Below are 26729 nucleotides of genomic sequence, written 5' to 3'. Positions count from 1 at the left end.
CATATATATATATATGTATATATATATATATATATATATATATATATATATATATATATATATATATATATATATATATATATATATATATATATATATAATATCATTTGTACGCCTGGTGGTGAAATCTATCAAAATTAGAGTGGTCCCAAAAAGGAGGCATTTTTCAAATTGACTGCGTGTTGGTTTTAAAATTTGATATGCTCCCCCTCTGGTCAACGTATATAATAAGAAGTGTGTGTAAGAAATTGAAATGCTCCACCTTTGGCCAAAATTAATTAAAAAAAATGAATAAATATGTATATGGAGACATACTGTAATAAATTGAAGCAAATAATGACGATTAAAAACGAATTACAAACAAAAAATTCAACAACAAAAAATGAACTAAAAGCAGTCTTTTTCTCACGATGTGTCGACTTTTTTCTTATAAATTTCTCATATTCTTTCTGTTTCTGTAATATTGCAATATTTTCTTGTAAAATGATTAAAATTGTATGTAAAATGATTAAAATTTTATGAAAAATGATTACTTTTTAATGCAAAATGGTGACATTTGTCATATAAAATTCTGACTTTTATCACAATATTGCTAATTGTTGTTGTTCTTGTGTTGAGTAAAATGAAGACTTTTGTCATAACTTTGCCGAGTAAAATTCAGATTATCATTATAATATTGCCAAAATTTTAAAGTTTTTTTTATAAAATTGTGACTTTTGTCAAGTAAAAGTATGACGCTTTTCATAAAATTGCCAACATTTTAAGCTTTTCTTGTATAATTGCGACTGTTATTGAGTAAAACTTTTATCATAATATTGCACAAATTTTGACTTGCGTTGAGTAAATTTACGACTTTTATTATAATACTGCCAAAATTCAAAGTTTTTCTTGTGAAATTGTGACCTTTTTCTTGTGAAATTCCAACTCATTTTTCACAAGAAGCTTTTTTATATTTGCATAGTATGCATATATTATTAATGTTGTAAATACACATCTTTATATATCTAGATAGGGTGGTCCTAAAGAGGTAGGCATATTTCGGAGGTCTCAAGAAGGTAAGAAATACAAGAATGTGTGTGTGTGTGTGTGTGTGTGTGTGTGTGTGTGTGTGTGTGTGTGTGTGTGTGTGTGTGTGTGTGTGTGTGTGGTGTGTGTGTGTGTGTGTGTGTGTGTGTGTGTGTGTGTGTGTGTGTGCGTGTGTGTGCGTGTGTGTGTTTCACAGCATCTCCCAGTGGGTCTGAATTCAGCAAGTGAAAGATATATCTGACAACTGAGTCCAGCCTGCAGATACGCAGTAGATGATGTCAAGCGATAACGCACTGAAACCAGCTCCAGCACCTTGAGCATTAAACCGAAAACTGTACCAAGAACACCGCCGGCTCGATTATGTCTCCATTAGCCGTTTGACAGAACATATTTATTTTTGAGGTTTTCCCCAATTGTTTACTAATTATAGTGAATAAAACCAGATTGCCGGTCTGAGGGATTTGTACGGTTTGTCACACGTATTTTGCGTCTCTGTCTTCATTAGTATGCAAAATATATGCTGATCATTAAAAATACTCACAGTACTGGGAGGAGAAGATGCCAATATCATTATGTAGCACGCGCAATGTGATTTATCAACACTGATAGTGTTTTGCAAGCACTGTTTTAAATTTTATTTCCAAACCCCAAAACCAGTGAAGTTGGCACGTTGTGTGAATCGGAAATAAAAACAGAATACAATGATTTGCAAATAATTTTCAACTTATATTCAATTGAATAGACTGCAAAGACAAGATATTTAATGTTTGAACTGGAAAACGTTGTTATTTATTTTGCAAATAATCATTAACTTAGAATTTAATGGCAGCAACACATTGCAAAAAGGTTGTCACAGGGGCATTTTTACCACTGTGTTACATGGCCTTTCCTTTTAACAACACTCAGTAAACGTTTGGGAACTGAGGAGACCATTTTTTTAAGCTTCTCAGGTGGAATTCTTTCCCATTCTTGCTTGATGTACAGCTTAAGTTGTTCAACAGTCCGGGGTCTCCGTTGAGGTATTTTAGGCTTCATAATGCGCCACACATTTTCAACGGGGGACAGGTCTGGACTACAGGCAAGCCAGTCTAGTACCCGCACTCTTTTACTACGAAGCCACGCTGTTGTAACACGTGGCTCGGCATTGTCTTGCTGAAATAAGCAGGGGCGTCCATGTAAAAGATGTTTCTTGGATGGCAACAGATGTTGCTCCAAAACCTGTATGTACCTTTCAGCATTAATGGTGCCTTCACAGATAAGTAAGTTACCCATGCCTTGGGCACTAATACACCCCCATACCATCACAGATGCTGGCTTTCGAACTGTGCGCCTATACCTTTACCTCTTTGTTCCGGAGGACACGACGGCCACAGTTTCCAAAAACAATTTGAAATGTGGACCCGTCAGACCACAGAACACTTTTCCCTTTTGTATCAGTCCATCTTAGATGAGCTCGGGCCCAGCGAAGCCGGCGGCATTTCTGGGTGTTGTTGATAAATGGCTTTGGCTTTGCATAGTAGATAGCACTTACAGATGTAGCGACAAATTGTAGTTACTGACAGTGGTTTTCTGAAGTGTTCCTGAGCCCATGTGGTGATATCCTTTACACACTGATGTCGCTTTTTGATGCAGTACCGCCTGAGGGATCGAAGGTCATGGGCTTAGCCGCTTACGTGCAGTGATTTGTCCAGATTCTCTGAACCTTTTGATGATATTACGGACCGTAGATGGTGAAATCCTTAAATTCCTTGCAATAGCTGGTTGAGAAATGTTGTTCTTGAACTGTTCGACAGTTTGCTCACACATTTGTTCACAAAGTGGTGACCCTCGCCCCATCCGTGTTTGTGAATGACTGAGCATTTCTTGGAAGCTGCTTTTATACCCAATCATGGCACCCACCTGTTCCCAATTAGCCTGTTCACCTGTGGGACGTTCCAAACAAGTGTTTGGTGCCCATTCCTCAACTTTCTCAGTCTTTTTTGCCACTTGGGCCAGCTTTTTTGAAACATGTTGCAGGCATCAAATTCCAAATGAGCTAATATTTGCAAAAAATAAAGTTTCTCAGTTCGAACGTTAAGTATCTTGTCTTTGCAGTCTATTCAATTGAATATAAGTTGAAAAGAATTTACAAATCATTGTTTAATGTTTTTATTTACCATTTACACAACGTGCCGACTTCACTGGTTTTGGGTTTTGTACATGCGGGCGTAGTTCATGCCATTACGTGCCAAAGCCCGGAAAAGGGAAACCAAAGTCTTTGGGTTCCGGGGGGGGGGAGTATGGTTGCAAAGCTGAAACTTAAAAGAATTGACGGAAGGGCACCACCAGGAGTGCAGCCTGCGGCTTAATTTGACCCAACACGAGGAACCTTACCTGGCCCGGACACGCAAAGGATTGACAGATTGATGTTTTTGATTCACGTTGTTTTTCATGACTACCGTATTTTTCAGACTATAAGTCGCAGTTTTTTTCATAGTTTTTTCACACATAAGTCAGGAGCGACTTATGTGTGAAATTATTAACACATTACAGTAATTACAAATAATATTATTTAGCTCATTCACGTAAGAGACTAGACGTATAAGATTTCATGGGATTTAGCGATTAGGAGTGACAGATTGATTGATTGATTGAGACTTTTATTAGTAGGTTGCACAGTGAAGTACATATTCCGTACAATTGACCACTAAATGGTAACACCCGAATACGTTTTTCAACTTGTTTAAGTCGGGGTCCACTTAAATTGATTCATGATACAGATATATACTATCAGATATATACTATCATCATAATACATACATCACACAAGATCATCACATTGAATTATTTACATTATTTACAATCCATGGGTGTGGAGGGGGAGGGGGGAGGGGGGGTTGGGTTTGGTTGTTATCATCAGTCATCAACAATTGAGAACAGAGAAATGGATATTGGAACAGTGTAGGTCTGACTTGGTAGGATATGGACAGCAAGTAGTGGGCAGAGAGAGAGAGAGAGAGAGAGAGAGATAGAGATAGAGAGAGAGAGAGAGAGAGAGAGAGAGAGAGAGAGAGAGAGAGAGAGGGGGGGGGGAGAGAGAGAGAGAGAGAGAGAGAGAGAGAGAGAGAGAGAGAGAGAGAGAGAGAGAGGGATCAGAAGGCATAAGAAAAAGTATCTGCATTTGATTGTTTACATTTGATTATTAACAATCCGGGGAGAGTGTTAGTTTAGGATTGTAGCTGCCCGGAGGTGAACTTTTATTGCGATTTTGAAGGAGGATAGAGATGCACTTTCTTTTACACCTGTTGGGAGCGCATTCCACATTGATGTGGCATAGAAAGAGAATGAGTTAAGACCTTTGTTAGTTCGGAATCTGGGTTTAACGTGGTTAGTGGAGCTCCCCCTGGTGTTGTGGTTATGGCAGTCATTTACGTTAAGGAAGTAGTTTGACATGTACTTCGGTTTAGGGGGGTGTAGCGGATTTTATAGACCAGGCTCTGTGCAAGTTGTTTTACTCTGTCCTCCACCCTGAGCCAGCCCACTTTGGAGAAGTGGGTAGGAGTGAGGTGGGATCTGGGGTGGAGGTCTAGAAGAAATCTGACTAGCTTGTTCTGGGATGTTTAGATTTGAGGGTTTTGGAGGTGCTAGGGTACCAGGAGGTGCATGCGTAATGGAAAAAGGGTTGAACGAGAGTTCCCGCCAGAATCCTCATGGTGCTTTTGTTGACCAGAGAGGAGATTCTATAGAGAAATCTTGTTCGTTGGTTGACCTTTTTGATTACCTTGGTTGCCATTTTATCACAGGAAAGATTAGCCTCTAGAATGGAACCTAGGTAGGTGACCTCATCTTTCCTGGTGATAACAATGTCACCCACTTTTATAGTGAAGTCATTGACTTTTTTAAGGTTGATGTGGGACCCAAATAGGATGGATTCCGTTTTACCCAAGTGTATGGATAGCTTGTTGTCAGCGAGCCAGGTGCATGTTCTACAGAGTTCAGCACTGAGGATTTTTTCCACCTGTGACTTGTCCTTGTCTGATACCAGCAAGGCCGAGTGACAGATTGTTTGGTAAACGTATAGCATGTTCTATATGTTATAGTTATTTGAATGACTCTTACCATAATATGTTACGTTAACATACCAGGCACGTTCTCAGTGGTCCCTAAGCACTTTTTTTTATTAAATCAACATAAAAAACACAACATATACATTATATATCAATATATATCAATACAGTCTGCATGGATACAGTCCGTAAGCACACATGATTGTATTTCTTTATGACAAAAAAAATAAAAAATAAAAAATAAAAAATAAATAAATAAATAACCCCCACCCACTGATATAACGTACACTTATTCAGCCTGTTGTTCACTATTCTTTATTTATTTTAAATTGCCTTTCAAATGTCTATTCTTGGTGTTGGGTTCTATCAAATAAATTTCCCCCAAAAAAGCGACTTATACTCCAGTGCGACTTATATATGTTTTTTTCCTTCTTTATTATGCATTTTCGGCCAGTGCGACTTATATTCCGGAGCGACTTATACTCCGAAAAATACAGTATTTACATTGTAGATTGTCACTGAAGGCATCACAACTATGAAAAAACCCCACCTAAACAGTGGTAGAACATTACACTGGAGGGGATGAGGATGTTCACTTGATTAAGGCCATTTGAGTCATTAAAGGGGAACATTATCACAATTTCAGAAGGGTTAAAACCATTAAAAATCAGTTCCCAGTGGCTTATTTTATTTTTCAAAGTTTTTTTCAAAATTTTACCCATCACGCAATATCCCTAAAAAAAGCTTCAAAGTGCCTGATTTTAACCATCGTTATATACACCCGTCCATTTTCCTGTGACGTCACATAGTGATGCCGATACAAACAAACATGGCGGATAGAACAGCAAATTATAGCGACATTAGCTCGGATTCAGACTCGGATTTCAGCGGCTTAAGCGATTCAACAGATTACGCATGTATTGAAACGGATGGTTGTAGTGTGGAGGCAGGTAGCGAAAACGAAATTGAAGAAAAAACTGAAGCTATTGAGCCATATCGCTTTGAACCGTATGCAAGCGAAACCGACGAAAACGACACGACAGCCAGCGACACGGGAGAAAGCGAGGACGAATTCGGCGATCGCCTTCTAACCAACGATTGGTATGTGTTTGTTTGGCATTAAAGGAAACTAACAACTATGAACTAGGTTTACAGCATATGAAATACATTTGGCAACAACATGCACTTTGAGAGTGCAGACAGCCCAGTTTTCATCAATTAATATATTCTGTAGACATACCCTCATCCGCTCTCTTTTCCTGAAAGCTGATCTGTCCAGTACAGTTGGAAATGCATCTGCTTTGAGTGTCGCAGGATATCCACACATTCTTGCCATCTCTGTCGTAGCATAGCGTTCGTCGGTAAAGTTTGCGGAACAAAAGTCCAATTTCTTGCCACTTTCGCATCTTTGGGCCACTGGTGCAACTTGAATCCGTCCCTGTTCGTGTTGTTACACCCTCCGACAACACACCGACGAGGCATGATGTCTCCAAGGTACGGAAAACAGTCGAAAAAACGGAAAATAACAGAGCTGATTTGACTCGGTGTTTGAGAAAATGGCGGATTGCTTCCCGATGTGACGTCACAACGTGACGTCATCGCTCCGAGAGCGAATACTAGAAAGGCGTTTAATTCGCCAAAATTCACCCATTTAGAGTTCGGAAATCGGTTAAAAAAATATATGGTCTTTTTTCTGCAACATCAAGGTATATATTGACGCTTACATAGGTCTGGTGATAATGTTCCCCTTTAACGCCAGACAAATCGCTCGTACCGACGAAAAGTTTTTATTCGAAATAATTAGTAATTGTGAAAAAAAATACAGGAATGTAAAACATATATCTTCAAACCACTAATGGTAGCATAAACCAGCTGGTGGTGGTTCTTGTTTGTGTCTTTTGTGCAAGTTTAACTGATAGAATGTTTTCCTATATGAGTAATGAATTTTACACACACACACACACGCGCACACACACACACACACACACACACACACACACACACACACACACACACACACACACACACACACACACACACACACACACACACACACACACACACAGTAGATATATCAATAACAACAGTAGAGGAAGTCAACCTGGCAAAGAGCGGTGAGATTTAGATTACAACAGCCCAATTTGTCATGGTCTCCCTACAGGCTGGAGCGAGAGAAACATTATGAAAATAACGTTAAATCGCTGCAGTTGTGATGAATTATTGATTTAATGTGAATCTGAGTGGTGACGTGTTGTGTTATTGTACAGCCAATTACAGACAGCGTTCCCCCGCAGCGAAACCTCCCGAGTAGTTTTTTTGTTTGTTTGTTTGTTTTTTTCCCAGGAAGGGTACAGTATTTGGCCTGGGAACTGTGTCTGTGTTGTGCTGCTTCATATTGGCTTTGCTGCAAAAAGGATTTATTGCACTTTTAATAACAGCCAAGAGCACAAAATGTTCTGCTATCATTTCACGTCCTAAATGAGACCCGACGTAGAAAAATTGCCGCTCGCGCCCGCCGTTATTATATTGTACCTTATGGAGTTGATGGAAATGAAATCAACTGGGATGTGTCATTAAGCTCGGCCTTAGCCAACTGGTGAATACAAACATGCTGTACATTCCAGTGTTCTTCTTTATATTGTAAACAAAGCTCAGCTTGTTTGTGTTATTCATGGAGCTGATGGATATGAGGGCAACTCTAGATTTCATTTTGCTATGTGTACAATTTCAACGTCATACTGAACTGTATACATTAAGTGTTGTCCCGATACCAATATTATTTCGATACTTTTTGGTAGTGGGACCACAAAAAGATGGCATTATTGGCTTTATTTTAACAAAAGATCTTAGGGTACATTAAACATATGTTTCTTCTTGCAAGTTTGTCCTTAAATAAAATAGTGAACATACTAGACAACTTGTCTTTTATTAGTAAGTAAGCAAACAAAGGCTCCTAATTTAGTCTGCTGACATATGTAGTAACATATTGTGTCATTTTCCATTCTATTATTTTGTCAAAATTATGAAGGACAAGCGGTAGAAAATTAATTATTAATCTACTTGTTCATTTACTGTTAATATCTGCTTACTTCACTCCGGCTTCCTCCCACCTCCAAAGACATGCACCTGGGGATAGGTTGATTGGCAACACTAAATTGGCCCTAGTGTGTGAATGTGAGTGTCAATGTTGTCTGTCTATCTGTGTTGGCCCTGCGATGAGGTGGCGACTTGTCTAGGGTGTACCCCGCCTTCCGCCCGATTGTAGCTGAGATAGGCTCCAACGACCCCGAAGGGAATAAGCGGTAGAAAATGGATGGATGGATGGATCTGCTTACTTCAGTGGTTCTTAACCTGGGTTCGGTCGAACCCTAGGGGTTCGGTGAGTCGGGCTCAGGGGTTCGGCGGAGGTCAAGACACACCCGACTCATCGTGTAAATAAAAACTTCTCCTTATCGGCGTATTAAGGATACGGCAACAGCAGAAGTCAGACTGATTTGCAGGTGTATAATGTGTTGTGAGTTTATGCACTGTGTTGGTTTTGTTCTTTGAACAAGGTGATGTTCATGCACGGTTCATTTTGTGCAGCAGTAAAAAAAACATGGTAACACTTTAGTATGGGGAACATATTCACCATTAATTAGTTGCTTATTAACATGCACATTAGTAACATATTGGCTCTTAACTAGTTATTATTAAGTACTTATTAATGCCTTATTCGGCATGGTCTTATTATAACCCTAACCCTCTAAACCAGGGGTAGGGAACCTATGGCTCAGATGTGGCTCTTTTGATGACCGCATCTGGCTCTCAGAAAAATCTTAGCTGACATTGACTGGGGGTGGGGGAGAAAAGTTAATCTGAGGCTGTGTTGACTTGAAACTAGGGATGTCCGATAATGGCTTTTTGCCGATATCCGATATTCCGACTCTTTAATTACCGATACCGATATCAACCGATATATACAGTCGTGGAATTAACACATTATTATGCCTAATTTGGACAACCAGGTATGGTGAAGATAAGGTACTTTTTAAAAAAATTAATAAAATAAAATAAGATAAATAAATTAAAAACAGTTTCTTCAACAAAAAAGAAAGCAAAACAATATAAAAACAGTTACATAGAAACTAGTAATTAATGAAAATGAGTCAAATTAACTGTTAAAGGTTAGTACTATTAGTGGACCAGCAGCACGCACAATCATGTGTGCTTACGGACTGTATCCCTTGCAGACTGTATTGATATATATTGATGTACTCCGGCTTCCTCCCACCTCCAAAGACATGCACCTGGGGATAGGTTGATTGGCAACACTAAATTGGGTTAGTGTGTGAATGTGAGTGTGAATGTTGTCTGTCTATCTGTGTTGGCCCTGCGATGAGGTGGCGACTTGTCTAGGGTGTACCCCGCCTTCCGCCCGATTGTAGCTGAGATAGGCTCCAGCGCCCCCCGCGACCCCGAAGGGAATAAGCGGTAGAAAATGGATGGATGGATGATGTATAATGTAGGAACCAGAATATTAATAACAGAAAGAAACAACCCTTTTGTGTGAATGAGTGTGAATGAGTGTAAATGGGGGAGGGAGGTTTTTTGGGTTGGTGCACTAATTGTAAGTGTATCTTGTGTTTTTTTTATGTTGATTTAATAAAAAATAAATACATTTTAAAAAAAAATAAAAAAAATAAAAACCCGATACCGATAATAAAAATACCGATAATTTCCGATATTACATTTTAACGCATTTATCTAATTAGGATTATCTCAGGGAGAGCATGTCCCAAATTCCAAGCTGCTGTTTTGAGGCATGTTAAAAAAAAATAATGCACTTTGTGACTTCAATAATAAATATGGCAGTGACATGTTGGCACTTTTTTCCATAATTGGAGTTGAAGTTGTTCTCTTATTTTGGAAGACCTTGTTTTTGATTGATTGATTGAAACTTGTATTAGTAGATTGCACAGTAAAGTACATATTCCGTACAATTGACCACTAAATGGTAACAACCCGATAAGTTTTTCAACTTGTTTAAGTCTGGGTCCACGTTAATCAATTCAAGGTAAAGTTACATTGTTGAATGCATCCAGCGGGGCATCACAACAAAATTAGGAATAATTAAAGCTGCAAGCAGCGATGGACGGGACCGACTTTGACGGCACATAAAATCCAAACCGGAGCAGTAATTAAAAGTCTTTAGTCAACTTTTAATCAGAAGGGTTCAATCTCTCTCCTGTGCTAGTTTGACGCGCTCAGAGGAGATAATGTTTGAAAAAAGGTGACCGGTTTTTACAAAACTTTTGTTTTGAAGGGGGAATTGCAAACTTCCTGTTGATTTTTGCTGGGGGTTGTCAATGAATGAAATGTAGGTCTAAGTGAGATCTACATAGAGGTTTTTGTTTTATGTCTCTACGACATTCGTACTGAAAGTTACAGGCAGTTTTGTCTGAGTTTTCTTCCTAGGAGCAGTTGTGTCTGTGTTTTCTTCCTCGGGGGCAGAAAATTTAGTTTTGGGGTTGGTTTTATTTATTAGATCGCAATTTTTGCCAGTACTGATGTGTGTGTCCAGTTTGGTGAGTTTTGAAGCATGTTAAGGGGGTCTAATTACAGCTCAAAGAGGCAAAAGTGACAGTTTTTACTAAGCTTTTGTTTTGAAGGGAGAATTGCCAACTTCTTGTTGATTTTTGCTGAAGAATGACAATGTATGAAATATAGGTCTAAGTCAGACCTACATAGAGGTTTTTGTTTCATGTCTCTACGACATTCCTACCGGAAGTTACAAGCAGTTCTGTCTGTTTTTTCCTAGGGGGCGCTAGAGCGCAATTTTGAGTTTTGGGTTTGTTTTTTTATTAGATGGCAATTTTTGCCAGTCCTGATGCCTGTGTCAAATATGGTGAGTTTTGAAGCATGTTAAAGGGGTCGAGTTACAGCGCAAAGAGGCGGCGGAATAATAATAATAAAACCTTACAATTACAATAGGGTCATCTGTCCCAAAAGGACATTGCGGTCCCTAATAATGTGTTAATTCCACGACTGTATATATCGGTATCGGTTGTAATTAAGAGTTGGACAATATCGGAATATCGGATATCGGCAAAAAAGCCATTATCGGACATCTCTAGTTACATCCTTGATTATGTAGGTCATGATCACTTCACTTTAAACGTAAACTTCACTCCCAAATAAGACAACGCTAACATCGCTCACCCCGTTGACAGGATAGGTCTTCCAGTCCAGTTCTCCCAGCACCGCCGTGGTGTCCAAAAGAATCACTGAGGAGAGCAAAGTCATGCAAAATGAGAGGTTAGGAGAGTGAAGAGCACAAGCATGGCAGGAGAGCGGCAAAAAAAAGGGAGTGCAAAAAAGAAGTACGGCTCGGAAATGAAAGAGAAGAGAAATGGAAACGGCAAAATGGGAAAAGGACAGACAATACTCATCAAGCTGTCAGTGAGCAGAGACAGTCGTGACGCCCTTAACAGATTCAACCGCGTGTAAAATAACAGCTCTTTAGAAGGCCCAGGAACCCACGGCTCTAATAGACACCTGACCGCCGTCTTGAGGAGAAGTAGACTTCTATAGAGGTCAGGAGGAGTGTTCCACATGAATTCATAAAATTGGAAATGCATACTAGAAATATACCCAAAGGAGGTTTTTATTTTTCACACCTCTAATCCAGAGGTGTCCAAACTACAGCCCTACTCCCGAAGTGCTCCCCGCCGAAGCCTTCAATTTAACCTGCATAATGTCATGAGTTTGATAAAGAATCTTGGCCACAGAGATTGCATTTATTTAAATAGTCTGATCATTGTAATGCTGCTATTATAACAACGTGAGTAATTCAGGTCAATGTCTTTTAATTATGCACAGCATTTACTTGTATGACCCAATGCAAACAACCTTCTCTAGTCATGGTGCAAGAAAAAAAAATCCGACTAACACATGCTCACTGAACTTTGTGGACATTATAAATATCGTCCATGCACCATAAAAAAAATTCAAAGCTACATCATCCATCCATCCATTTTCTACCGCTTGTCCCTTTTGGGGTCGCGGGGGTCACCAATCTAAATCTATTACAAAGCACGATGGGAAAAATGCAAAACACACTCTCCACATTTATCCATCTTCAGCGCATTTTAGCCGCTTGATATTTCTGATTGATCACAAAACTTTTTAGGAGGTCGTCACAGAAGTAAACAAGGTAGGAGTCAAACTTTCACATACTCTTATTATTCAATTATATTAATGATTAATTATACATCCATTATATTATTATAATATGTACACATTATATACATACAAACACATATATATCAACAAATATATACACACATTGATCATTTAATTGCCACAATTTTATCAAAGTGAGTACTTCAAGTCAACAACCTTTAATTAAGTTCTGGATGGAGGAATGTACAGTATTTACTTATATGACCCAATGCAAACGACCTTCTCCAGTCATGGTGTCATGGTGCAAAAAAAAAAAAAAAAAAACTAACACAAAGTGTCAACAGACATGGTCACACATAACACAACATGCTCACTGAACTTTGTGGACCTTATAAATACCGTCCATGCACCATAAAAAAATTCAAAACTACACCAATCTAAATCTATTACAAAGCATGATGGGAAAAATGCAAAACACACACCCACCACATTTATCCATCTTCAGCGCATTTTAGCCGCTTGATATTTCTGATTGATCACAAAACTTTAAGGAGGTCGTCACAGAAATAAACAAGGTAGGAGTCAAACTTTCACATACTCTTAATATTCAATTATATTAATGATTAATTATACATCCATTATATTATTATAAAATGTACACATTATATACATACAAACACATATATAAGCAAATATATACACACATTGATCATTTAATTGCCACTATTTTATCAAAGTGAGTATTTCAGGTCAACAACGTTTAATTATGTTCTGGATGGAGAAATGTACAGTATTAACTTATATGACCCAATGCAAACGACCTTCTCCAGTCATGGTGTCGTGGTGCAAAAAAACAAAAACAAAAACAACTAACTAACACAAAGTGTCAACAGACATGGTCACATAACACAACATGCTCACTGAACTTTGTGGACCTTATAAATACCGTCCATGCACCATAAAAAAAATTCAAAACTACACCAATCTAAATCTATTACAAAGCATGATGGGAAAAATGCAAAACACACCCACCACATTTATCCATCTTCAGCGCATTTTAGCCGCTTGATATTTCTGATTGATCACAAAACTTTAAGGAGGTCGTCACAGAAGTAAACAAGGTAGGAGTTAAACTTTCAGATACTCTTATCATTCAATTATATTAATAATTAATTATATATCCGTTATATTATTACAATATGTATACATTATATATACGCATAGACACATATATACATACAAAAAAATAAATAAAAGCAAATCTATCAACACATTGATCATTTTAATGCCACTATTATATCAAAGTGGCCTAGTGGTTAGAGTGTCCGCCCTGAGATCGGTAGGTCGTGAGTCCAAACCTGGCCGACTCATATCAAAGACTATAAAAATGGGACCCATTACCTCCCTGCTTGGCACTCAGCATCAAGGCTTGGAATTGGGGGTTAAATCACCAAAAATGATTGCTGCCCACTGCTCCCCTCATCTCCCAGGGGGTCATCAAGGGTGATGGGTCAAATGCAGAGAATAATTTTGCCACACCTAGTGTGTATGACAATCATTGGTACTTTAACTTTAACTTTAAAGTGAGTAATTCAGGTCAACGACCTTCAATTATGTTCTGGATGAAGGAATGGACAGCATTTATTCGTATGACCCAATGTAAACGACCTTCTCCAGTCATGGTGTTATGGTGCAAAAAAAAAAAAAAAAAAAAAAAAAACTAACACAAAGTGTCAACAGACATGGTCACACATAACACAACATGCTCACTGAACTTTGTGGACGTAATAAATACAGTCCATGCACCATGAAAAATTCCAAATTACACCAAATCTAAATCTATTACAATGCATGATAGGAAAAATGCAAAACACACCCATCATATTTATCAATTTTCAGTGCATTTTAGCAGCTTGATATTTCTGATTGATCACAGAAGGTCGTCACAGAAGTAAACAAGGTAGGAGTCAAACTTTCAAATACTCTTATTATTCAGTTATATTAATTATTAATTATATATCCATTATAGTATTATAATATGTACACAGACATACATATATACATACAAACACACATATATAAGCAAATATATACACACATTGATTATTTTAATGCCACTATTATATCAAAGTTAGTAATTCAGTGTTCTGGATGGAGGAATGTACAGTATTCACTTATATGACCCAATGCAAACGACCTCGGTGTCATGGTGCAAAACAAACAACAAAAAACAAAAAAAACTAACACAAAGTGTCAACAGACATGGTCACACATAACACAACATGCTCACTGAACTTTGTGGACGTTATAAATACCGTCCATGCACCATGAAAAATTCAAAATTACACCAATCGAAATCTATTACAAAGCATGATGGGAAAAATGCAAAACACGCTCTCCACATTTATCCATCTTCAGTGCATTTGAGCTGGTTGGTTTGATCACAAAACTTTAAGGAGGTCGTCACAGAAGTAAACAAGGTATAAGTCGAACTTTCCCATACTCTTAATATTCAATCATATTAATTATTAATTATATATCCATTATATTATTATAATATGTACACATTATATATATACACATATATACATACCAGTGACGTGCGGTGAGGTTGATGACTGGTGAGGCACTGACTTCATCACAGTCAGATTTACAAACATATGAACCCTAAAGAGTATCTTATTCACCATTTGATTGGCAGCAGTTAACGGGTTATGTTTAAAAGCTCATACCAGCATTCTTCCCTGCTTGGCACTCAGCATCAAGGGTTGGAATTGGGGGTTAAATCACCAAAAATGATTCCTGGGCGCTGCACCGCTGCTGCCTACTGCTCCCCTCACCTCCCAGGGGGTGATCAAGGGGATGGGTCAAATGCAGAGGACACATTTCACCACACCTACTGTGTGGGACAATCATTGGTACTTTAACTTAACTTTAACTTTACACATACAAACTGTAGCACACAAAAAAGCACATTTAATTAAAAAAAGGTTATTATGGTCTTACCTTTACTTATAAGTGCGGGAACAGTGGTGTTCGTGTTGGAGGAGTTGTGAATGAATGAAATATGAAATCCGTGCTGCAGTCTGCAGGTGTACCTAATGTTGTGACAAAGCAGTCGTTCACGGCTACTCCGGCGCGAGCATTGTTGTTTTTGCACTTTTTGGCTTCTTAAGTTTTTTTGGGTGGATTCGGTCTTGCACGTGGAGGGTTTGGGTGTGGCTTCGGTTGGTGTGGCGCTCCCGTCGGGGGGTGCATTAACCGGCACCAGGAGGCGGGATTACTGCGAGCATCAGCCAGTGCGTCTTCGCAGCAGTTTTATGATTGCTCAGCACAAGAAATACGTTACACACATACAGTTGTTGACAAAATACACTGTACATTAAATACCTCAGCTAACTAAACTATGGAAATGTATAATATAATTCATATAGCAATACGGTCTCACTGCACAGCAGGCCAGCAGTTAGCCGAGTCTTTGCGCAATCCATGTTGAGGCACTGAGTGACGTGCCTCAACTGGCTGCTGATCACCGCACCGTCTCTTCTCAGTATTTGAACGGCAAATGTGAAAATTCAGCGATTTTGAATAAAAATAATCTAAAACTGGTGAAGTTAAATGGAAAATAACTTTATAGTATAATCACTGAATACATATAACAATTTAATACATTTTTTTTCTTTTTACATTTTTTTTCTTTCCATGATGGCAGGTGAGGCCCCGCACGTCACTGATACATATAGACACACATATATACATACAAACACAGCCGCATTAAAATGATCAATATATATATATATATATATATATATATATATATATATATATATATATATATATATATATATATATATATATATATATATATAACATCATCATCTATGCAACATTTTGACCAAAGAACCACCATTACATGTTATGTAGACCACAAGGAAGTCTTTTACATTTACAAAAAAATAAATAATATAATGCGCCCTATAATCCGGTAACAAAATAAAAGACTAGACCATTCATCGGCAGTGCGCCTTATAATGCGGAGCGCCCTATGGTCCGGAAAATACGGTATTTCTTGTCCCCTGGCCTGGAAAACTGTCCGATCAGGACTCTCTTCATGACCTAATGAACTCAAACTTTCGAACAATGATTAGCTAACTCGGGATCAAAAAACGATTAATTACCAAAACAACAATGGCGTTGCAACTGTTTTTTTTTTCGGCGTGGGTTTCTCGGCACAATGAAATCAAAGCGCAGTAATGTTCCTGCAAATGTGATGCTCTACGCCTTCCGCCGCCGTCTGCGGCATAGAAGATAGGAGTCTGCAGAAAGGCATCACTTTGTGTCAAAGCGAGACGCAGCAGAATCCGCTCTGCTAAAAATAAATGTGTTCACGGCAGTATGTAATGTATAGAGCCACTCTGGCCTGCGTTTGCAAGTTTTACACACTTTTCCTAAACCGGTGTTTTGTGTTTAAACTGTAGTGCGGATGCATTTCTACAATCTAACCTTCCAAAGCAGTTTGGGATGATTGTGGCTCCAACATTTCTGCGCTTAAATGTGACAATCATTATTTGAAGCAACTTACTGCAAATGAGAACCGTTCACTGCCTCTCAGATCATTGCTACAAATGAACATCCATAGACGTGCTGCAAATTAGGCTTGTATCGCAATTACCTGGAAGTCTTCCACGTGGCAACCAAATGATGTAAGATGCCAAAGTGTTGATTATTATTATTATTACTAATACAATATGTATTATAATTATTGTGCCTTGCAATTGACTGACTACCAGTCCAGGAAGTCAACTTTGTGACTCTAATAAGCATACTTGCCAACCCTCCCGATTCTCCCGGGAGACTCACGAATTTCAGTGCCCCTCCTGAAAATCTCCCGGGGCAACCATTCGCCCGAATTCCTCCCGATTTCCACCCGGACAACAATATTGGGGGCGTGCCTTAAAGGCACTGCGTTAAACGTCCTCTCTCACCTGAAACCTTCACCCAGTAACAGCCGCATGCTGTCCAGGCGTCCGCTTTTCCTCCATATAAACAGCGTGCCGGCCCAGTCACATAATAATGTAGCGTTGGACAGGTTTAACAATGGTCTTTACTCGAAGATGTCAAGAAATGCTGACACGTTGTATGATCTTCTGACTGGTTTAATGATAAAGTTAATTTCAAGTGAATGCAAGGCTGAGGGTGGCCGTATAAACAACTTTAAGACTGTTACAAGTATGCACCACACTGTGAACCCACACCAAACAAGAATGACAAACACATTTCGGGAGAACATCCGCACCGTAACACAACATAAACACAACAGAACAAATACCCAGAATCCCTTGCAGCACTAACTCTTCCGGGACGCTACAATAACATCTACGGCTTTTGGAGCTCAGTGCACAACTGCACACACAACAAGAAGGAGACGAAGCAGAAGAACGAAGAAGAGACATGGCGACGACGAGAAAGAAGAAGAAATACGCTTGCAAGTTCTAAAATGATTGGAAAACATAACTTAATTTCATCCAGCACAGCTCGAAGGGGAAGGGTTATGCTGCCTGCACCTCAACCCTGAACCGCCCCCCATCCCCCGAATTCGGAGGTCTCAAGGTTGGCAGGTATGCTAATAATGGCCTGCGAGAAGCCTTGTCAATGCAAATATTAAATGTGTGCTATGTTTGTGTTGGTTTGTGCCTTAACATTTTTTTTAAGTAATTCTAAAATCATTTTTCTGACCTTGTCAAGTTTGACCCTCTTTGTCAAAATCTCTCCAAATGTGTACCGAATGTTTGTGCTGTCAAAAAAAAATTAATCTACAGGCAGAATAATAATAAAACGTTAACATTAAATCCATATTAGCATATGTAGTGAAATGACTGCCAAACTTTTTTTTTTTTTACTCACGTCCAACCATTCGCAAATGAAATAAATATTTTCTTCAATTAAAAAAAAACATTCGCAATGATAAAAATAATTTGATTACCACCTTGGGAAACAATTTTCTGTAAGTAAAATAATTATTTATGAGTAAAAAAAAACTATTTTCTTCAATTAAAAAAAACGAGTCGCTAGTATAGGCAGCACGCTGGAACAGGGGTTAGTGAATGTGCCTCACAATACAAAGGTCCTGAGTTTAATCCCGGGCTCGGGATCTTTCTGTGTGGAGTTTGCATGTTCTGCCCGTGACTGCGTGAGTTCCCTCCGGCTTCCTCCCACCTCCAAAGACATGCACCTGGGGATAGGTTGATTGGCAACACTAAATTGTCCCTAGTGTGTGAATGTGAGTGTGAATGTTGTCTGTCTATCTGTGTTGGCCCTGTGATGAGGTGGCAACTTGTCCAGGGTGTACCCCGCCTTCCGCCCGAATGCAGCTGAGATAGGCTCCAGCACCCCCTGCTACTCCGAAAGGGACAAGCGGTAGAAAATGGATGGATGGGATGGATTCGCTAGTAGAAAAACTATTTTCAGAAAGTAAAAGATATGATTTCCACCTAGGAAAAAACATTTTAGTAGGTATAAAAAATTATTTGTAAGGGGGGAAAACAATTATTCAATTAAAAAAAATATTTGCAATGATGAAAACAATTTTGAGCAAGCAATAACAATGATTCCCACCTTGGAAAAAAAATTCTGTAGTAAAATAATGATTTACGAGTAAAAATAAAAACAATTTCAATTAAAAAAAACGATTTGCTAGTATAAAAACAATTTTCAGAAAGTTAAAGATATGATTCCTACCTAGGAAAACTATTTTTTGTAAGTAAAAAAAAAGATTTGTAAGAAAAAAAAAAAAATGTAATTAGTAAAAAACATTCGCAATGATAAAAACAATTTTCAGCAAGTAGGAAAACCGATTCTCACCTTAGAAAACAATTTTCTGTAAGTAAAATAATGAATTACGAGTAAAAAATTTAATATTATCTTCAATTTTAAAAAAAGGTTCGCAAGTATAAAAACAAAGTAAAAAAAAAAAAGCTATTCCCATGTAGGAAAACAATTTTTTGTAAGTAAAAAAATTATTTGAAAGGAAAAAAAAAATGTTTCCATTTAAAAAAAACATTCGCAATTCCAAAAACTATTTTCAGCAAGTAAGAAAAACAATTCCCACCTTGAAAAATTTACTTCAATTTGAAAAAACAATTCGCAAGTATAAAAACAATTTTCAGGAGGTAAAAAAAACTAATATGACCTAGGAAAACATTTTCTGTAAGTAAAATAATGATTTGCAAGTAAGAAAAAGACATTTCTTCAATTCAAAAAAACGATTTACAAGTATAAAAACAATTTTCAGCAATTAAAAAAACCTATTCCAACCTTGGAAAACATTTTCTGTAGGTAAAAAAAAAAAAAGATTTCTTAATAAAAAATACAGTTTTCTTCAATTAAAAAAAATATTTGCATGTATAAAACAATGTTCAGCAATTAAAAAAAAAAAAAGATTCCTACCGAGGAAAAAATTTTCTGTAAGTAAAAAGAATTATTTGCCAGTAAAAAAAAAAAATGCTTCAATAAAAAAAAAAAAAATTCATAAGTATAAAAACTATTATCAGCAATTAAAAAAAAATATTCCCACCTTTGAAAACAATTTTCTGTAAGTAAAAAAATATTTGCGAGTAAAAAACCTATTTTCTTCGATTAAGAGAAAAACGATTCGGAAGAATAAAAAAAAAAAGTCTAGTTCAACTTTTGGCAGTAATATTCCGCGCTGAGCGATCCACACACTTGCACTCAGGGCACCTGTAATTCGCACTCCACAACGACAGGTGGTACTGCTGAGTCAGGGCTATTGTTATTTGCGTATGGTGCCGTCCGCCAAAAATAACAAAGAAGAAGAAGCAAGGTGGGGAGTATAATGGCGGACAGAAGAGAGGGGAAACAAGCTCAACTTGTAAGTTTCTTCTTCTTCTTCTTCGTTATTTTTGGCGGACGGCACAATGCGCAAATAACAGTAGCGCTGGCGGCTTTAAATTGACTCAGCAGCACCACCTGTCGTTGTAGAGTGCGAATTACAGGTGCCCTGAGTGCAAATGTGTGTATTGCACAGGGTGAACAAAAAGTTTACCTTCAACAAAATTGTTGTTATACTTGTGAATTGTTTTGTTCAATTGAAGATATTTGTTTTTATACTTGCAAATGTTTTTTTTTAATTGCATTTTTTTTTTCTCGCGAATCGTTTTTTTAATTGAAGACAATTGCGAATTTTAGGGCGTGACTAAAAAAAAAATGTTGTGTTTGGCAGTAATTCCATACTAGCACAAATGTTATTTTTCTGAAAGCACAAACATAGGACACAGGTTAATGACACGTTTGGAGAGGGTTGCGTGCGAATAATAAAATGTTAACATTAAAAGCATAAAAGCAGAATGGGTATTTTTGACAGGACAATTTGGAGAGATTTTGACAAGGTGGACTGTCTCCATGGTGACAGCTGCATAGTACACGCAAAAACCTCAATTAAATACGGCGCTCTGCACCAGTAATCATTATACACGCAAATTTACACTAATAGTACACACAATTTAGCGCATGGTAATTGGGTCTTAGTATATCGTGCCCATAGCAAATAGTGCTAAATTCCAATTCTCATTATACTGTATTATTTTCTCAGTAGTAAAAGTGTGTATCTCCACATCCGTAAAGAGGTGTAAATCCAATTATTGAAATTATTAAAAAATATGTTTTATCTGTTACAGACCTCACATATAAAGATTTTTAAAAATTGGGCATTGAACAGTTTTGATCTTTATGTTTGTGGTGTGCTCTGATATGAATATCAACACAGCACAGCACACACACGACTTTAGTCCTCCAAGCCCAAAATCTTGCGTAAACAAACATGATGTAGGAACACTGAACAAGAAGATACATAGTTACCATAGCAACGACCGGGAAAAACTGGCAATATTGAAGAGGAACCAAAGGTGAGGGAAGGATGGCGATTTAATGACTTATGTTGTATATATGTATGTATATAAATACGTATATACATATATATGTACAGTATATACATATATACATACATACAGTATACATATACATATACATACACATACACACATACATATATACATATACAGTACAGGCCGAAAGTTTGGACACACCTTCTCATTTCAATGCGTTTTCTTCATTTTCATGACTGTTTACATTGTAGATTGTCACTGAAGGCATCAAAACTATGAATGCATGTGGAGTTATGTACATAACAAAAACAGGTTAAATTAACTGAAAACATGTAGATTGGATCACTTCTCGTTGGTATGAGGCCCTAATTGGAACTTCGGAAGGCAAAAGTGATAGCCCTATCCTTGAGAAGAGACTACATGTCTAGCTCAACGCCAACACTTAAGTCAGTGGTTCTTAACCTTGTTGGAGGTACCGAACCCCACCAGTTTCATATGCACATTCACCGAACCCTTCTTTAGTGAAAAATAAAATGGTTTTTTTTCAAATTCAAGACAAAGTTATATGTTTTTGGTAACACTTTAGTATGGGGAACATATTCTAAGTAACAAAGACTTAATTTAGAGTTATTTGGTGAGGGTTAGGGTTAGGGTTAGAGGGTTAGGGTCAGGGTTAGAGGGTTATGGTTATAATAAGGCCATGCCGAATAAGGCATTAATAAGTACTTAATAATGACTAGTTAAGAGCCAATATGTTAGTAATTTGCATGTTAATAAGCAACTAATTAATGGTGAATATGTTCCCCATACTAAAGTGTTACCATTTTTTTTTTTACTGCTGCACAAAATGAATCGTGCATGAACATGACCTTGTTCAAACAACAAAACCAACACAGTGCATAAACTCACAACAAATTACACACCTGCAAATCAGTCTGACTTCTGCTGTTGCCGTAGCCGTAATACGCCGATAGGGAGAAGTTTTTATTTACACGATGAGTCGGGTGTGTCTTGACCTCCGCCGAACCCCTGAGCCCGACTCACCGAACCCCTAGGGTTCCATTGAACCCAGGTTAAGAACCACTGACTTAAGTTATGACTTAAAGCAGTTGTTTTTCAGACACTTCATTCATAGTTTTGATGCCGTCAATGACAATCTACAATGTAAATAGTCATGAAAATAAAGAAAACGCATTGAATGAGAAGGTGTGTCCAAACTTTTGGCCTGTACTGTATACATATACATATATACATTGTTGCGTTTCGGACTAGTTGTTCCTCCCAGGGAATTCAAGTCACAAGTCGCTCCCAAGCTCTTTATGACACTTAAAGCTGAGTAGAAAAACCACCAGAGACAGAATAGGTATTTTGTAATATATTTGCAAAGCTTTGCATATACATTGAGACCAGTCCAGCATAGAACATTCAATCGCGCTGCCAAGATGGTCTGCCCCCCCCGACAAACCCTCTCCCCTCTTAAGTCTCTCTTCCTCCCACCCTGGCAGTCATGTCTCTCCAGCCAAAACACATGCCCATTATCTCTCTTTCTAACATTCCTCACTCAAGGTTAAGCACACAGTTTTGCAGACAACCAAAAGACCACAATTGGAAGAAAAACACTAGCTGTTTTGTAATATGATTATGAAATAAAAGAAGTAACACTTAAATTCGGATATATGTAAATATCTGCCTCCGACAACATACATACTGTTTATATACAAATATATATATGTGTGTGTATATTATTATATACATATGTATATTTTATATGTAATATATGTATGGTTGGTATGGTATAAAATACCCCACAATAGAGCCAAATAAAGTTCTACCATGCAGTAATAGCGCAATCGTCAACCAAACCCTTAGCGTCCGTGTTTCCAGAGTGCCACTGAACGCACCACGCTGCTATGGTAAAGCAAGACCTGTGATTCTCCAACTGTGGTACGTGGGCTCCATCTAGTGGTACACCAAAGAATCTCTTGATTAAAGTACAGTGTTTTATTTTTCTTTATTCAAGCACATTACTGTTCAAACTCTGTGTAATGTTACAGTGGCCATAATGATTACATATGCTTGTTCAATAACATTTCTGCCCTGTTTTTGATGAATACTTTGGCCTGCTACGCTACTGTTTTTTAATGTTGGTCATTATGGTGTAGTACTTGAAGAGGCAAGTGATTTGTGAGTTGGAACTTGGTGGAAAAAAGTTTGCGAAACACTGGTCTAGACATACAATCAAGGGTAATAAGGCCTTGTCCTCCATAGTTTGGTAGAGAGGCTGGTCCTGCACTGTCACCTCGACGACAGCGACAGAAAAAAGTGCTGCTCGCGATCCGCCACTTTAAATGTAATCGTATTCCGTGCTGATGTAACGCGAGGAGTCACCACAGTGTGACCTGTCGTGCCACAAAACTGCGGGCGCGCATGCGTGTGATTGCATCGGTTGGTGCAAACAAAGTCAGCATACAATCTGTCCGTTCCTAAATACGTCACAAGTAAAAGCCCTTTGATTAAAAAAAAAGTGAGAGACTATTCAATTCCAGACAGAAGGAAAAGCTTTCGCCTCCTCTTTGAGTAAAGGTGATGTTAAATGTTTTATTTGTCCATTTCATTTGTCATTTTTTTGACTTTTTGCATCATTTTCTGTGTATAAAACTAATCATCCTCTATAAAAAAAAAAAGTGTTTTGTGTTAATATTTTGGGTGTCCGGAACAAATTATTTGAATTTACATTATCTGCCAGAGGAAAAATAGTTTCCGTTTTCAAACATTTTCGAATTTAACTAATCGTGTGTAGCAGATTAATCACAAAAAAACAAAAGTTACCACTGTACTAAATGCAAAATGCTATTTTTATTAGAAATGAATACCGTTCACATATCTTGTTTTATGTGACATTTCTGAGTCTCAATGACAGTTGCAAGTCCAAGACGTTAGATGGCAGTGGTGTATAGTTTATTGTGTGCGAGTCAGTTCAGTCTGTTGTTGCGCCCTAAAAAGTGTTAATACTGTAAGTATTGTACTTGTTGCACACCAACTGAAAACAATTTTCAGCAAGTAAGAAAAACGATTCCCACGTTGGAAAAAAACAAGTATCTGTAGGTAAAAAAATTATTTGCGAGTAAAAAAAACAAAATTTTCTTATATTAGGAAAAACAATTCGCAAATGCAAAAACAATTTTCAGCAGGTAAAAAAAAAACTATTCCCACAGAGGAAAAAAAAATTCTGTAAGTAAAAAAACAAATTTCTTGAATTAAAAAAAAAATTTGCAAGTATGAAAATAATGTTCAGCAAGTAAGAAAAACGATTCCCACATAGTAAAACAATTTTCTGTAAGTAAAAAAAAAAAAAAAAATTCTGATGTTATGAATTTTTCTATCAAATGTTTTAAGTGTTCCTTGTACCGTATTTTCCGGACTATAAGGCGCACTTAAAATCCTTTCATTTTCTCAAAACTCGACAGTGCGCCTTATAACCCGGTGCCCCTAATGTACGGAACAATCTTGGTTGTGCGTACCGACCTCGAAGCTATTTTATTTGGTACGTGGTGAAAGGATAAGTGTGATGGCAGTCACACATAAGAGATACGTGTAGACTGCAATATGACTCAAGTAAACAACATCTGTATTTGGGATCTGCATAAGTCCTGAAAATTTGTGCGTGTCCGCCTTTGTAGTCCGTCGATAAGCTTCTTATTTTTCTCTATCTTCTTGTTACGGGACATTCATCCTTCGCTGTTTCCATTTCTAATATAAAGTAGTGTAAAGTTCTTACTTATATCTGTCAGTAAACTCGCCATGAAAGCGCTAAAACATACCGGTATAGTGAGTTTGCATTATTCACCCAAGGACCTTTAGTTATTAGAGAGTTCCGGTCGGACGGTTTTTCACGGGACACATTTCCGGTGTTGTTGTTTCCGGATGAAGAGATGCTGCTCCAGTATTAATTGAAGTAAAGTCTGAATTTCATTAAAACAGTTAGATCCATCTTTTGACACTTCTTCCACTCTCGTCCTTGAACGCCACACCGCTCCAACAAAGATGACGGGGAGAAGACCCTGACTTAAACAAGTTGAAAAACTTATTCGGGTGTTACCATTTAGTGGTCAATTGTACGGAATATGTACTGTACTGTGCAATCTACTAATAAAAGTTTCAATCAATCAATCAAAAGACGCTGTCGAAGGTGAGCCACGTAAATAAGACCGCCCACAAAACGGCGCGTCCTGAAGGGACTGTCAGAAAGCGGCTTGAAGATGATCTGTAAAACATCATCTATGCAACATTTTGACCAAAGAACCACCATTACATGTTATGTAGACCACAAGGAAGTCTTTTACATTTAGAAAAAAATTATAACATGACCCCTTTAATCATACTTGCCAACCTTGAGACCTCCGATTTCGGGAGGTGGGGGGCGTGGTCGGGGGTGGGGTGGGGGGCGTGGTTAAGATATATACATAATAAATACTTGACTTTCAGTAAATTCTAGCTATATATATATATATATATATATATATATATATAAATAAATAAAAGAAATACTTGAATTTCAGTGTTCATTTATTTACACATGTACACACACATAACACTCATCTACTCATTGTTGAGTTAAGGGTTGAATTGTCCATCCTTGTTCTATTCTCTGTCACTATTTCAGAACACACACATTATACAAATATACATTATAAAATCAATAAGAAAACGGGAGCTCTAATTTGGGAGTCTGAATTAGGATCAGAAGTTCCTATATAAACATTGCGCACTCACGTCGCCTTTTTGTATTGATTACTGCAGCTGTGCACTGGATACATTCACAAATACAAACTACAACTCACAAACACTTTAGAGTTAGGCTCCATCATCAGAATGTGTACTTAAACTTAAACTTATTATTCAGTGAGTTGATTCACCAAAACTAACCTGTTATACAGGAGGAAAAAGCACACAGGACGTTTCAATTGTTCACAGACTGGTCGCGCTCATCAGAATGACAAGACACTTCCGGTCTGCAGGTGATAGCATTCAATTGGGAAGAAACGCCCTACTGCCCCCTACTGACCAATGTGAATACTGATAAATGTGTAATGACAGCTCCAAAAACGAATTTAAACCACAAAATAAGATAAATAAATCAACACAAAAATGTGACACATTATGGGTGGGTCACATATGCATGTACAGTAGATGGCAGTATTGTCCTGTTTAAAAGTGTCACAACATTGCTGTTTACGGCAGACGAACTGCTTTACGGTAGACGAAAACTTGACTGCTGTTGTTGTGTGTTGTTACCGTGCTGGGAGGACGTTAACGAAACTGCCTAACAATAAACCCACATAAGAAACCAAGAACTCGCCCTCAATCATTAGCTGTTTATATTGTGGGAAAGCGGACGTGTGAACAGGCTGTCAACGCGTCACTCAGGTCCGCATGGAGCTGGAGGGGGCGTGGCCTCCAGCTCCGCCTGAATTTCGGGAGATTTTCGGGAGAAAATTTGTCCCGGGAGGTTTTCGGGAGAGGCGCTGAATTTCGGGAGTCTCCCGGAAAATCCGGGAGGGTTGGCAAGTATGCCTTTAATGCGCCTTTTGTA

The 26729-nt window shown here is 37.9% G+C and overlaps 1 protein-coding gene across 2 annotated transcripts in view; it reads right to left on the bottom strand.

The window, feature by feature from the left end:
• The window catches only part of LOC133615882 (ephrin type-A receptor 6-like), a 252293-nt gene that overhangs the window by 195363 nt on the left and 30201 nt on the right, over positions 1-26729 (bottom strand). For both annotated transcript variants that reach the window (XM_061974746.1, XM_061974747.1), the window contains exon 2: positions 11274-11338. In XM_061974746.1, the coding sequence (XP_061830730.1) occupies positions 11274-11338 (65 nt within the window). The remainder of the gene's footprint in view (positions 1-11273; positions 11339-26729) is intronic.

This window comes from Nerophis lumbriciformis, linkage group LG15 (genome assembly GCF_033978685.3).
Source record: "Nerophis lumbriciformis linkage group LG15, RoL_Nlum_v2.1, whole genome shotgun sequence".
Lineage (NCBI taxonomy): Eukaryota > Metazoa > Chordata > Actinopteri > Syngnathiformes > Syngnathidae > Nerophis > Nerophis lumbriciformis.
This window is presented reverse-complemented; position numbering and strand designations above follow the sequence as displayed.